Source organism: Athene cunicularia (assembly GCF_003259725.1).
Source record: "Athene cunicularia isolate RWA chromosome 15 unlocalized genomic scaffold, athCun1 chr15_part1, whole genome shotgun sequence".
Taxonomy (NCBI): Eukaryota; Metazoa; Chordata; class Aves; order Strigiformes; family Strigidae; genus Athene; species Athene cunicularia.
The window spans coordinates 1140436-1154380 of NW_020799121.1; the positions used below are offsets into that span (position 1 = coordinate 1140436).

Below are 13945 nucleotides of genomic sequence, written 5' to 3' on the forward strand. Positions count from 1 at the left end.
CCTGTCCTGCTCGGGGCTGCTGTGCTATCACGGCACCTGGCAGGACCACCCGGAGCCGTAATCCAACTCCTTTGCACAGAAAAGAGCCAAGAACTGTGCCCAAACCAAACCCTCAAGGCTGGCACCATGGCAGTGCCCGGCCCTCAGCCCTGCGCCACGCTCACTTACGGGCATGGGGATCTTGGAGAGCTCTTTGCCGATGCAGTTTTTCATGATGCTCCAGAGGTTAAGGCTGTAGTTGGGTTTGTCAGGGATGCGAGTCCGCCTCCTTTTCTTCGGCAGGAGATCTTTGCAAGTGGACTCATTGTAGCTGCTTTGATTTGAGCTTTCAAAGACCTGTGGAAGCAACAGAAGAAACACAGGTCTAAGCTGGACTTGCCCAGTATGACTCAACCAGACCTGACAGCTCCCAGGAGCAGCAACCACACAGCTCAGGAGACACTGTGTGCACTTGCGCTGGGGAGCATTGCTGGAAGCCTGTTCTCCAGGGCACAGGGGAAACAACAGCACAACTGCCCCCCCAACACTTTCCTGCTTCCCTCAGGAGGGTGCTTGGGGTGCTGCTGAAGACTGCTGACACCTGTGCCTTGCCCATGGCTCACAGAGCAACCAACCCTGCCCCACACTGGAGGCACCCAGGTGGACAGTCCCCCCAACAACCTTCTCCTCTCCCACTCCTCTCCCCAAGCTTCATCCCACCGCAACTGCCCCTTCCGCTCTGCCCAGCCAACTCACACTGTCCTCCAGGTTCCAGTCCTCGGGGTGGCCCTCACTGGCCCCACTCAGGTTACTGCCCGAACGCCTGTGGGGAGGAAAGTACCAGCTGGTAAACACTAGAAAGGGTAGAGGAGGGGGGAGAAGAGCCAAGGCTGGTGGAACACAGACACCATCCCCTGGAGCTTTGCCCTGCACCGCCCCAGCATGCTGCTGGGAAGGCAACAGGATAATGGAGGCCACGCACAGGTGCTGGGGAGGTGCTCAGCACGGCGTGCCCCAGCCTAGGGGCACTGAGCCTCTGCTTTTGCCAGCGAGAGCAGTGGAGTGACCATGGTTCAGACCACAGGTGCCTCCAGCCCAGAGAGAGGCTCAGGGAGGTGTAAGAGGAGGTCAAGGCAGACAAAGCAGAGGTACTCCCTGCTTCTTCCGAGGGATCTCTCTCCACGAGCTCACACCAGCTGCTGGGGCAGAGGACTCAGCATTCCTGCAGCATGGGCCTGACACCTGCCCTTCCTCACCTGCTTCGTTACAGCTGGGGCCATCCTCAGCCTCATTCACTCCGGGAACGCAAGAGCAGACGGGTGCAGGATGGACCCCTGGGCAGAGGCAGCCAGTTTGCTGGGGGATGTGTACACAGAGAGTAGCCCCGTGGGAAAGGATGCTGCCCTCAAGCCCAAGCACAAAGCCAGAAAAACTGTCTGTCCCCTGCTCTTCCTACACTCAGAACAGGTTTCGTCAGGTTGCCCCGTGCAATGCGTGGCCCTGGGGCAGGGGCTCGTACCTGTGATGCTTGGGGTCTGCGGTTACAGTGATAAAAGCTGGTGCATCCTCCATGGCATCAAAATACTCTGTCTCTTCATCTTCATCACTGGCTTCTCCTTTTGCAGACTGCACACTCCCTGCCAGCACAAAGGGTTTGAGATACTCAGATGCTGCTGGTCCCCTTTCCGAGCTTGTCCCCAGAGCCCACCCTCCTCTCACTGTCCCCTCCAGCACTGGCTCCCTTTACAGCTCGTCCCCCTCCTCTCCATCCCGTTCTACAACAAGAGGATGCCGTACCGACTTCCAGCTCCTAAAAACAAGGATACACCCTGGCAGCATGCGTCCTCCTCCCCAGCCCAGGCACTCAAGGCTTCCCTGCCAGGCTGGGGACCACCTCCAAAGATGCCACTGGGTTGCCTGAGCCAGGAGACACGCATGACTCGCCCGCCCAACCGTGCCTAATGTGGCTGCCACTCCAGCACCACCCTGTCTGCCGGGAAATCCGTTTTGGATTAAAGTAGAAAAAAAAGTCACGTGTTTCAGGTGATGCTCAGAGATTTCCCAGCCCTTGGGTTTTCCATCCCTGCACTTATAAACATTTCTCTTCTCTGCTGTGGTGGGAGAGATCACTATGAAGCTGGGAGCAGACATTAACTGCGGTGACTTTTGAGACCTGGTGTAGCAGTGCTGCTCCTGCCCTTGCTGTGCGGCATGGCGATGCCACATGCCAGGACCAGAACAGCCACCCTGGCTCCAGCCACCGCGCCGCAGCGGCCCGCCCGGCTCAGCCACTGCCTCAGCTTCCTGGCAGGGTTCAGCAACCTCTTTCCCTGCATCATTCCCACACTCCTACAAAGGAGCAGGGTCACCCCTTGCGACAGGGCCAGGCTGGATTTACACCTGTCCCTACAGCGATCTCCTCCCTGTCTTCCACAGCTCTGCCACACAATCGCAGAATCATTTAGGTTGGAAAAAACCCTTATGATCATCGAGTTCAATCGTTAATCTAGTCAACCTAGTACTGCCAAGTCCACCACTAAGCCATTTCCCTGAGCACTGCAGCTACATGTCTTTAAATACCCCCAGGAATAGTGACTCAACCACATCACTGGGCAGCCTGTTCCAACGCTTGACAACCTTTTTGGTGAAGAAATTTTTCCTAATATCCAATTCAAACCTCCTCTGGCACAACTCAAGGCCATTTCCTTGAGGCCATACAAGAACAAGGGCAGCATCTGGCACTGCCATCATCCCCCACACCAGCTGCTATTCTCTCCCTTGAGTCTATATATCCTTTAAAAATAAGACAAGGCACTATTTGGAGTTTTGGGCTACCAGGCTATAACTAATGCCTCTCACAGGGAAGGAGATTTGGCACGAATATACAAAGCTGTTAAGATTTTATTGCCCAGTAACTCTTGCAAGCAGCAAATGAGCCCTGGTTGTGACACCACCACTCCATGCAGCTGGGAACTCAGCAGTGCCAGGGGACCCTGGGATTCCTCCCCAAGCACTGCAGCTGCCCTCCAGCAGTCAGAGATGTGTCCACCAGTGAGGGTTAAGGCTACCAAAATAGCCTGGAATAACATGAGTGAGCTGGGAACACAGCCCTCTCCTGCATCTGTATCTTGGGGACAATTATGGTGTAATGGGATCCATTAAAAAAAAATCACGGGCATACAGGTCACTGCCTTGTGCATCTTTCCCATCCCTGCTGGGAGCCACTGTCCGCCCTGGGCTTCTCACAGGGCGCTGCCCTGGGGCCCGCGGGGCTCACCCTTGGTGGTGCTGGTGATGCCGGTGCTGCTGGCAGAGAGGCCGGGGGCTCCACGGCAGGCTCGCTCCAAGCTGTTGTGCTGCTTGGCTAACTGCTCGATGGTCTCCTCCAGCCGGATCCGCTGCTCCCGCTCATACTGCAGCGCCCGTTGCCATTTTCGGCTGTGAGTTTCGGCTAAGTCCAGGAAATCACGGCAGGCCTGGGAGGGAGGAAGGGACATGTCAGCACCCGGCACAGCCCCCAGAGCCCAGGAGCTTGTCACAGAGCCAGCACTGACACGGGGTGGCTCCACAGCTCACTCCCCACCACTCCCCTTCCTCCCGTCCCAGGACCCTGGTTTTATGAAATGCAATCCCGGAGCTTTTTCCAATCCCCCATACCCATGGGGGTAAAGTCAGTTCAATTCCAACCATCCAAACCTACATCATCTCCAAGGAGATGGCTGCAACATGGACAACTGCCTTGAGACCACGAAGCCTTCATGACGGCCCATCTCCCACAGCAGCTGGTTCCTGTTCCTGATTTTGTCACTGGTCCCCAGGAGCCCAGGCTGGGCTCAGACAAACCTTGGTCAAGCCCAGCCCTTCGCAGATGCCCTGAGATCCCCAGCAGCCACCTCCATCCCCATCCTGCAGATCAGGAGAAGCTGAACAGGACAATAGTCCCCCGGATGACAGTCCCTGGGGTGACAACCACAGACAGGAGCCAGTGAGCCCTTTGCTCCAAGAAAGCAGAGAGGGAAGATGCCCAGCTCCTCCTCAGAGCCACAGCAGAGAGCAAAGGGCCTGGCCTACCCCCAGAACACAGTCACCATGGCCAGAGTCCTCTCCTCTCCATGATGGGCTCTTTTCTGAGGAACAGGACCCGCTGGCCGCAGGGACAGCAGCACTCACGGGATGCACTAGGCAATGCCTGGCAGAATGTAGAGCGCCCCTGTCCTGTGCCACCAGGCAGCAGACAGCAGCGACGCCATGACCAGGGCTGACAGGAGACCCCCTTGGGGGCAGCAACTACCGCCGCAGCCGCCCCGAGACCCTCTCAGCATCGCCCATCCCTGGGCACACACGAGGCCAAGAGGGAGGTTTCCAGGTGCAGGACATCCACTCCAGGATGGGATGCTGCCAGCTCCTCCGAGCTGCTATTTTTATTTCTATTGTCTGACGAGATAGACAGCTCTCAGATCTCTATTTTTAGGTTATTTTTTTACATTAGACTGAAACACTGAATCCCTTCAACTTTGCCTCTTTCTCTGCAATCCACCCTACATGAAGCTGAGCACAGAAGCAGGGCTGCACCTCCTCCTCCCTCCTCTAAATCTCTGCAAGCTGGGAAACACTAAACTGCTTCTTACGTTTAAAAGTAGGAAAATATGATTTTTATGGAAATTCTATAGGAGTTCAGTGGCAGACTGGCAACCTGCAGGCAAATTAACTGTGCTTGTGCTTCAGCTCCAACTCACTGCTATACTAAGGGAGGTCCTCTTTAGGTAATTGCTGGTTTGAAAACCTCAAAACTATTCAAAATTACCAAAACCAGAGAGTTTTGAATGTCTAACAGACTTCTAACCATCCCCAGAACTCAGTTATTGTTCATGCTTCCAATCTACTTGGATTTCACATGTGATTTATTCAGTTCTTGGGAGCTTACTCTAAATTTGGGCTGCAGGTGGCACCTGAATATCGAGGTATCTCCTGGTCAAGTAACAGGCTCAGGGCTTCAGCTTCCATGACCTGGCCTGATTTTACCAGGATTTGTCCAAGAAAAGCTCTGATACACCAGTTCTTCATCAAATCTCTCCTTTTGAATAGGTGCAGGATTTGAGTCTCATCCAGGGAAAGAAGTTTTTCCTTTAATAACATTGGAAACAAATCACCAGGAAAGCATCAGATTTTCGTATTTCACGTGAAGAAGCATGAAGCAGAGGGAATGAATATCCCATGATAAGACAGAAAAATGCAGGGGGTGGGCACGCATGCCTTCAGTGATGTCCTGAACACTGTCATGTCCACTGGGAGCTCACCACCATCCCCAGCCTCACCCCGAGGAGCCCCCAGTCACAGAAAGAGGCAGGAACCAAACTCAGATCAGATAATGAAGGACAAACATAACGAGTTTGGGGCTGCTATGGTACATAGGGCTGTTACTTATATAGAGTCTGTTCTTTGGAAAAAAATCACTGTAAGCAATCATATTAAAAAGGATGTTTTGCTCTGTATTCATCTCTGCTCTCTCCTGCTTCCTGACACCTGCAGCATGCAAGGACCTGATTGTACATTTGTGTAATCTCCAGCCCTGATGTTCCTGCCTGCTCTCACTGCACAGAGCTCTGTCCACAGGCAGGTTTCTGCAGGATCAGTCCCAGCACAAAGCTGGCTGGGAGGAATTTAAACTCCCAGACCATGCTCTTGCAAACCAGCCATTTTTTCCAGTTCAGACGGGTATATGCAAGTGTCCCAAGGGTGAGCTCCAACATACATCAGTCTTCAGCATCATCAAGGCTCTCTAACAAGACACAATCACATGCGGCTTTGCTAGGCAAAAATTATTCAGCCAGAAAGTGTTTGGAGGCTCTTAACATTGGCTTGTCCTATGGCATCAGCTTCTCAGCCTCTGGATTTCTATTTGTGGCCATCAGTGACTCTAAGAAGCAACTCAGCGCGGCTGTCACAGCGATCCCTACTTGCCCGAGCTCAATAAACATTCCCCTGCAAGCACCACATTGCAATGGCACTAAGGCTGTATCGTTGGCCAGGAGAGCAAGTGGAAACAGGAGAGGGGCAGAGCCCTTTGCACATCCTCAGCACCACGATGGGCAATGTAGCTCCTGCAAGCTTGGAGCAGCATGGCAGGTCCCCTCGCTTTGCTGTTTCTCTGATTGCAAGCAGGGAGGTGTCAGGGTCCCATCCCTCCAAATTCCATTCTGTGCTATCATCCTACATCCCCCCAGCCCGACTGGGACCACCCAGCTCCTCCTCATGGAGCCACAGAACCAGTGGGGCTTCGTGCATCGGCACGGGGAGGTGCAAGACTGGACAGCAGATTTTCAGGGTCCTTCACACTGTGTTTTCACCTCATTATCTGGAATCAACTCAGCTCCTTTCCTCACCCCAAGAAGTCCCACTGGCAGCCACCCATGGGCAGACCCTGCCCTGATGCCTTCATACCCAGCTTCAAGCTGAAGCTTCCTGCCAGTCAAAACTAACCCATGCCCCAAGCTGGCACCACTGGCTTCTTTTTTTACACTGATGCATTGCGATAAGAGGATGAAACCACAAGGGCAAGTAATGAGATAGCGGCCCTGACCTTCTGGGCCTGGTAAAGCTCATTATCTGCTCCAAAGGTTCCTCTCCGCAGGCAGCCCACATGCAGTGGGCACAGAAACCCCCATTGTGGCACAGCTCGCTGGCACTGAAGATGGAAATTGCTGGCTGCCCCCAGCTCAGGGGGTTGAGCACTTTAAAACGATACACTAGGAAATCACCTGTAATTATCCTACTACAATTAAACATAGTTTGTAAGGTATAATGATAAATTAGGGGAAAAGGAGGTAATTACAGAGGAGTCACATGAAGGCAGCCCTCCAGCACGTCATCAGGCAGCTGGGAGCCGTGGGATGCAGAGGAGAAATCACTTTGTCATTCAACAGGAATCACCATCCAAAATAAAAATCACAACAGAAAAAACCTCGGGTCTTCCCATCCCAAGGCTGCTGAGCTTCACGGAGGATCCACGCTGTATCCCACAGGGAAACCTGCACCAACAGGCTTCATTTACAGCCATAGAAATAAAAATTCCAAGTGACGGAGAAGCAGCTGTTGGTGTTGCAGACTCTCCACTGAGAAACATGGGATGTTCTGGGAAGATGACTGACCCTAGACCCCGCTGGAGGCAGCGGTACCTCCACACAGCAAGTTGGGATGATGCCTGCTCCTGGCAGCACCCCACAACTTGTGTCCATGTGGATTTAGGAGCCAGCTGGGGTACGTACAGGGTTTATTCCCTGTTTTTAAAAGACTGTCGGGCCACCTTTCTGCACCCTCTTCTTCTGTAATTCAGACACTGGCACGAGCACCCTGCCTGTGGCCTGACCCAAACTGCCACACTCCCGGAGCATCCAGATCAACCCAGACAAGCATCACGTTTGCTGGCCGAAAGAGAAGCGAAGCCGAGCATGCCAACAGGATAACATCCTGCAAGAACCCTGAACCCAGCTCCCCAGCTGCCAGCAGCAGCCAAGCAAATTAAACTTATTAATTTGGTTATATACCTCCTACAGCTAGACAGCGCAGAGTTTCACAAGGATGCTCACTGGAGGGGGAGTAGCCCCAAGCAGGGCTCAGGGTGTATTTTTCCACTGCTGTCTCTGTTGACAGAGCTCATTCCTGATCCAAAGCACACACCAAACCCCCAAGTGCAGAGCAGCTCACAAGTTCCACCAGGCTGCAGTGAGCTGGGGGCAAGTAGCTCAGACACGAGCATCTCCCTCAGGGAGGTCGGTATTGAAGGGAAATGAATCCCAGTCCTTACCTCAGGCTTGGCTGCCCTCCCCAACCCCCACGGCTGCTGGCATGGTCTCAGCTGGCCACCCAGCAGGAGCCCCTATCCCTTCAGCAGCTCAAACCAACACCCCCTCAGCCAAGGCTGTTTTGGCCATCCCCACCCTTACCAATGACAAACCAAGACCAGCAGCCATTGTGTTACGGGATTTGCTCACAGAGCACCAGCTTGAGCACCGCGATAACCCTTCCCCAAGACAAAGAAACAGGAGCACCAAACACAGCTGCAGTCTGACATCCTTTTAGGATGACTGGCTTTTAGGAAGGATTTCTTTGCAGAAGGGGCTGTTGGGTGTTGGAATGGGCTGCTCAGGGCAGGGGGGAGTCCCCATCCCTGGAGGGGCTGAAGAGTCGGGTTGGCCCAGCACTGAGGGATCTGGTGGGGTTGGGAACGGTCAGGGTGAGGTTCATGGTTGGACTGGAGGAGCTTCAAGGGCTTTTCCAACCCAGATGATTCTGGGATTCTGTGATCCTCCGAGGCCATTTCCTCCCCCGCTGTCAGCAGCAGCAATTAGAACGCTGCTGGTTGTTGCCTTCCACCAAAGGACATGACGTGACCTACATCTGGTTACAGATGCAAAAGCCCAGAGAGCTGCACCTTCCCCTTGGACACCCCCTCCTCTTCCAGTGAAACTCCTCGCCGCACACTATCCGAGATGCAGGATGGAGACCCTGGACACGCCGCAGCCATCATGCCAGTATGGGGCTGCTGTTTAGTGTGAGGGGAAACAGCAGCAAGGCCAGCCCACCGCTCCCAGAGGAAACAAATCCAGATGGAAACCATTCATGAGGCTCCTCCGGGACCAGTCAGCTGGATCTTCTGCTCTGGGCTGGGACAGCTTCGCCACCACTTTTGGTAACATCCATCACCCAGATGTTTTCCCCCACTGGCTGAGCACGATGGGCTGTTTGGTGTCACTGCAGAGCAAGATGATTTGTCTAGGAAAACAGTCCTGGAGGAGAGCGGAGTGAAGGCAAGAGGCAAACAGAGTTGGGAATAGGGATGTCCTGCAATGTGAGAGTTTGGGAGATGATAGTGAGGTCCTGAGCAGCAAGTGGCCATGCAGGGAACGGAGGAAGGAAAAGAGATGTGCACCAAGTGCCACAGCCAGAGCAGGAGGTGGCACAACAGTGGGATGCTCTCTGCACAACTTCCCACACACACAGCCACACCAGAACCCGGGACTGATGACAGGAGAAGCCCCAGAGCTGCTGCTCCAATGCCCAGATCCTCCCACCAGCAACCCCAGCGCAGGATTTGCAGCTTCCCATGGCTGGTTTCTCAGGGTCAGGCCCACAGGTGACACCAGTGTGCTCCCAGCAGCACAAGAGGCACATAAAGTACCTGCTCTAGGGTTTCCTGAAACCAGTCAGGCTCTGTGGTCCCTGGGATGGGGCTTTCACAGGTGCATCACCCAGCAACCCGATTCCTGATTGCTCCTCTGCAAAAACAAGTCACCCTGTCCCTCATTGCTTCTTGCACCCGAAACGGCAGCACCCAGCTTGCATCAGCCATGTGCTGGTGGGTAGCTGGGGATCCAAGGCTGCCTGAGAAGCCCCCATTAATGCAGGGGGGGCTGAAAGACACCTGTGCACAGCCCAGGGCAGGATTTAACCCTTTGGTTCTTCAGTGGCAGCCGCCATGCACTGTTAGCAGGTGTCTGCTTGGCACCACGGGCATCCTGGCAAGGGAGAGTGAGTAATTGTAAAGAGGGATCTCCCCACCACCCTCTGACTGGTTTTCTGGATGTTTGCAAGTGAGGACTGTAAATCCACCCTCTACAGAGCAGCACAGGAGGCTCAGGCACTGCTGCAGGGACGCAGCGGATGCCAGATTTCCAACAGTCACCATGCTGCCTTGGTGCAGGGCGCAAGCAAAACAGGGAGCAAGCAAAACAGGGAGCAAGCAAAACAGGGAGCAAGCAAAACAGGGAGCAAGCAAAACAGGGAGCAAGCAAAACAGGGAGCAAGCAAAACAGGGAGCAAGCAAAACAGGGAGCAGCTTCCCATCCTTACACGAGTCTCCCTAAAGCTCAGTCACTGCAAAAGCTTTTTGAAATGCAGCTGCTGGGGAGCCCCAACGTGGCACCAGCATAACAGGGGAACCATCCTCGCTGACGGGGACCCCACGGAAGGCACCAAGAGCCTGGAGACTCCCAAGGGACCCCAATCCTGAGGGTTTGTCTCTTCTCAGGGAAGGATCCAGCCCAGACAGAAGAGGCAAAGGTGCAGCATAACATGTCCCTTCCTCACAGATGATGGGTGGGAGATGCTGTGCACAAGGACACACAGGGACCCTGCTGTCAGTGCCCCAAGCACACCAGCAGTGCCCTGGGACCCCCACCCATGCTCCAGCCGTGCCCAAAGCAGCACCAAGAGCAGTGCTGCAGCACCTCGACCCGCTGGGGCAGCCAAAGAGGAGCGGCTGCAGCAGGAGACAGCATGACAAGGTCCCAGGACAAGCTCTGACCCAGGGGAGGAGATAAATCCCTTCGTGCCCCCACTCTGCTGAGGCCTGACCTCAGGCAGGTTTGGCTCACTGCTCTGCACTGCTCTGGGATGAATCCTGGCTCCACTCCCCTCCTGTGCCATGGACCCTGTTGCAGCAGCTCAACTGATGCTCAAGATCTGGGCTGAAGGTGCCCCCAGGCTGTTCCCCCTCATCGTCGTCCACCTGCCTTCTCCTGTTTCAGGGGAAGCCAGAGGGCCCAGGAGCTGCCCATTGTCCCCCCAGCACCCAACTTACCTCAAACAGGGGCTGGGAGCACCCAGGGGGAGTCTAGACCTTCTGCTTCAGCACTCACATACACCACCGCTTCCCACCTCAGTCGGTGGGTTGTGTTGTGTTGTCCCCACCAGCAACAGATCTTGCAAACCACACGGGATAAAGGCAGGCAGCCGTTTTCAGCAGCAGCGATCCTACCTCTGCAGGCAGCTGAGGAGCAAAGGGATGGCCCCTGCCAGTGACCTCCCGCTGGTGACAGTGGAGGGACGCAAGCAACTGCCTCAAACCAGTCCTGGCACAGATTAAGGTGAGGGCAGGGGACATGAACCCAGATGAAACTCCAGCACCCCAGGTCATCACTCATTCATTTCATTAATCCCCCTCTTCAAAGGTGAAAACAATTGCAGTCACCAAGCAGGAGCAACACCTTGAAATCCAGCTTATAAAAGCCTTACAGAGCAGCGGCTAAATTTAGTTACTGCTTATCTGGGCTGTAAGCAAGACACAGCCACAAATCCACGTTAGACTGGCACAGGGACATGGGCCATCCTCACAAAGGTCAGCAGGCAAGTGGGTCTTTGATGAAGAGCCCACAAAGGAGAGCCCAGCCACCAGTTTGCAGAGTAAAAGCGAAAGAAACCTATATGGCTGGGGTGGGAGGCTCTGCACATCTAAAGATACAGCCTTCATGTAGATATTGCCATCACCACCTGCAGAGTTTGCCCACCCCACAGCTTCTCTGCAGCACGAGGAGGACCAAGGCACAGCCCATACATCCACATCCCACCAAGCCATCGCTGTCACGATGCAGCTGCTGCATTTCGAGCAGCACCGACACTGGCTCGGGTCCTGCACAACAGGGCTGCTCCTACCCCCAGCCCAGCCAGGCAGGGACAGGGCACGGTGGCGCTGTGCACGCAGGGGTTTGGGGAACCACCCACTAACCCCCCGGAGTGGGGTTCATCACAGGAGCAGTTGGCTGCTTTCAGTGCCTCCTGGAGAAAAAGGCAATTCCCCCCTCCCATCCCACCCTGCCTGCACAACTTGAACCACTGTCCTCCTTAAAGGATCCCCCAGGACCAACCCTCCAGCAAGCAGAAGAGGGGCTGGCAGAGGATGCTGTGCCTATACCCACGCAGCATCCCACCCCACCAGGAGACAGGCTGCAATCCTCCAGCACCCCAGCTGCTGCCCCCCCGCATACAGAGGAGCTGGCGGGGTACAGGACATGGCACAATTTGTCATAGGGCCAGAGCTGGATGGTGTCCCAAAGCCCAACCACCAGTGGTTGCAGCCCAGAGGCCGTACTACTTCTCAGCATCATCACAACACAGAGACAGGGTTAGAGAGCAGCAGCCCAAGCTTGTTTGAAAATCATTAAGAGAAAGGCTCGGCTAAGGGGCAGGGCTGCTTGGTCACCCCTGAGTGTCCCAGCCTATGCTTACCCCTCATCATTTTAAGATTCTGGCAGATCACCGGCAACTAAAGATAAAAGCAAGCTCCATCCATCTGCAGTACAGGTAGAAGGTCGCAGGGAAGCCCAGCATCACCTGCAACCAGGTGGGACAGAGATGGCTTCTCCTCCTCTCTGTAGCTGGAACAAGTTGTTGTAGCAGGTGCTAACCCAGTGTTGGATGATGGAGCTGTAAATCACCATCAAGACAAGGAAGTACAGCCAAGGTTGCCAAAAGAGCACGTTTTCACAGAAAAACACCACCAAGGCTCCTGCAGATTCCCATGGAAGAAGAGGCAAGCTGCCATCAATACCCTGCTGGGGAACAGGAGGTGAGACGTGGTGCCACCAGCTCCATGGTCTGTAACCTTGCCCAGCACTCACTGCCGCGATGGGCAAATTTAGCACCTTTCACACATTTCTAGCAGCAAACATACCAGATTTCACAGCTTGTTGCAAGCTAATAGGAATGTCATTAACAGCCTGCAGATTATTTATGCGGCTGAAAACGATCACCCGAGGTCACCCGCATCCTGCCAAGGTGGTGGTGTCACCCGCCTGCAGACACCTCTGCAGAGCTGCAGTGCTCCTGGTTCCTCAACAGGAGCAGACAGTCAAAATCAGATAACAGGAACAAAGAGATGAGGTTAATTAGCTTGAAAGCGTAAAGGATCACATCGAGGTATGCTAGATTTCTGCCAGGGTCTGAACCACGGGGGATGACAACTTCTTGGAAATTCCTAGCAAGGCTGAGTGTTTCACAACCTCCAATGCAATGCTGATGGATCCAAGGGACTGCACTCAAACCTGCAGTCCCATCTGCCCTGAGCGTCCCAGAGGAACAGCCCTGCAAATCTAACCTTTGTGGAGGAAAAAAAACTACCAGGAAAAGCACCTCTTGTTCTGGGAGCAACATCTCCTGCTCCTCAACCAGACCCTTCCTTTGTCCCCATGGGACAAGGACCACTTCATCACCCAAGAGTGACATGAGAGAAGACAACTGCCAGATGCATTCAATCATCTCTTTTTCAGCAGTGAATTATACAGCAAGAGCCGTCACTTCATTCATCAAGGGAAAGAGCGCCTTGCCATTCTGCATGCGTCTGGTGCCTCAGAGATAAGTGCTCCCTTCCTTCCTGGGAGTCATCAAAACCCTGGGACACATCTGCGCTGCTGATTACTGCAAAACACCCCCCAAGGGAAGGACAATTTCTGATCCTCTTTTTAGCTCTGAACACATTCACACCATGTCAGCGCTCCAGGCACGTGGCACAGCATAAAAATTAGCTGTTTGGATTCAGAGCGGTGAGATACCCTGAGAGAGGGTTAATTTGTCCTTCTCTCCCCACCGAAATACTCTGAGCAGAAAGCAAAAGGGAAAATACAAGGATGGAGCCAGCTTGAATCTCAAATCATCTCCCAGGAACAGTCGGATCACAATGAGACGTGGTTTTGAGTGTAGTCATCTGCCATGACAGCAGAAGCAGCAGCGCATGGAAACATCCAGATCAACACAGACCTTAAATAACGACAAATCTGTCCCAGATCCTTGGAGTGACCCTCAGCCAGCTCACGAGCATCCTGGCTGTCTGAAGCAGGAGGATGCAGGCACACGGAGAGCTGCTTCTCCCTGGGGCAGGGCTGGTGGTGAGAGCCTGAAAAGAAGGTGCTGAGCCTCGCCAGGTCATGACACCACGAAAAAACAAGGTGGCATTGCACTGTGAGGACAGTAGGTGAGTTCAAAACCAAAAATCATCCACTCCCTATTGCTTTTTTTTTTCTCCACACTTCCAAGTGTTACATTGGAAGGAGCTTTATATCCAGGCTACAGAAATGCCCGGATATGGAAAAGTCTTATTAGCATCCCAACAGGGAGTGGGAAGGCACCAGAGTAGAGCAGAGACGTCCAAGATGGAAACATCTACACTTGGATGAGAGTCAGATCTGGTCTCATG

At 54.0% G+C, this 13945-nt stretch overlaps 1 protein-coding gene across 4 annotated transcripts in view; it reads right to left on the reverse strand.

Annotated features, from left to right (window-relative positions):
- OSBP2 (oxysterol binding protein 2) overlaps positions 1-13945 on the reverse strand; it is a 131231-nt gene that overhangs the window by 23662 nt on the left and 93624 nt on the right. For 2 of the 4 annotated variants that reach the window (XM_026860051.1, XM_026860053.1), the window contains 4 exons: positions 3257-3455; positions 1499-1616; positions 736-802; positions 169-336 (listed from right to left, as the gene is read on the reverse strand). In XM_026860051.1, coding sequence (XP_026715852.1) covers positions 169-336; positions 736-802; positions 1499-1616; positions 3257-3455 — 552 coding nt within the window. Of the gene's footprint in view, positions 1-168; positions 337-735; positions 803-1498; positions 1620-3256; positions 3456-13945 lie in introns of all 4 variants that reach the window. The other 2 variants (XM_026860050.1, XM_026860052.1) reach the window with 1 other exon arrangement.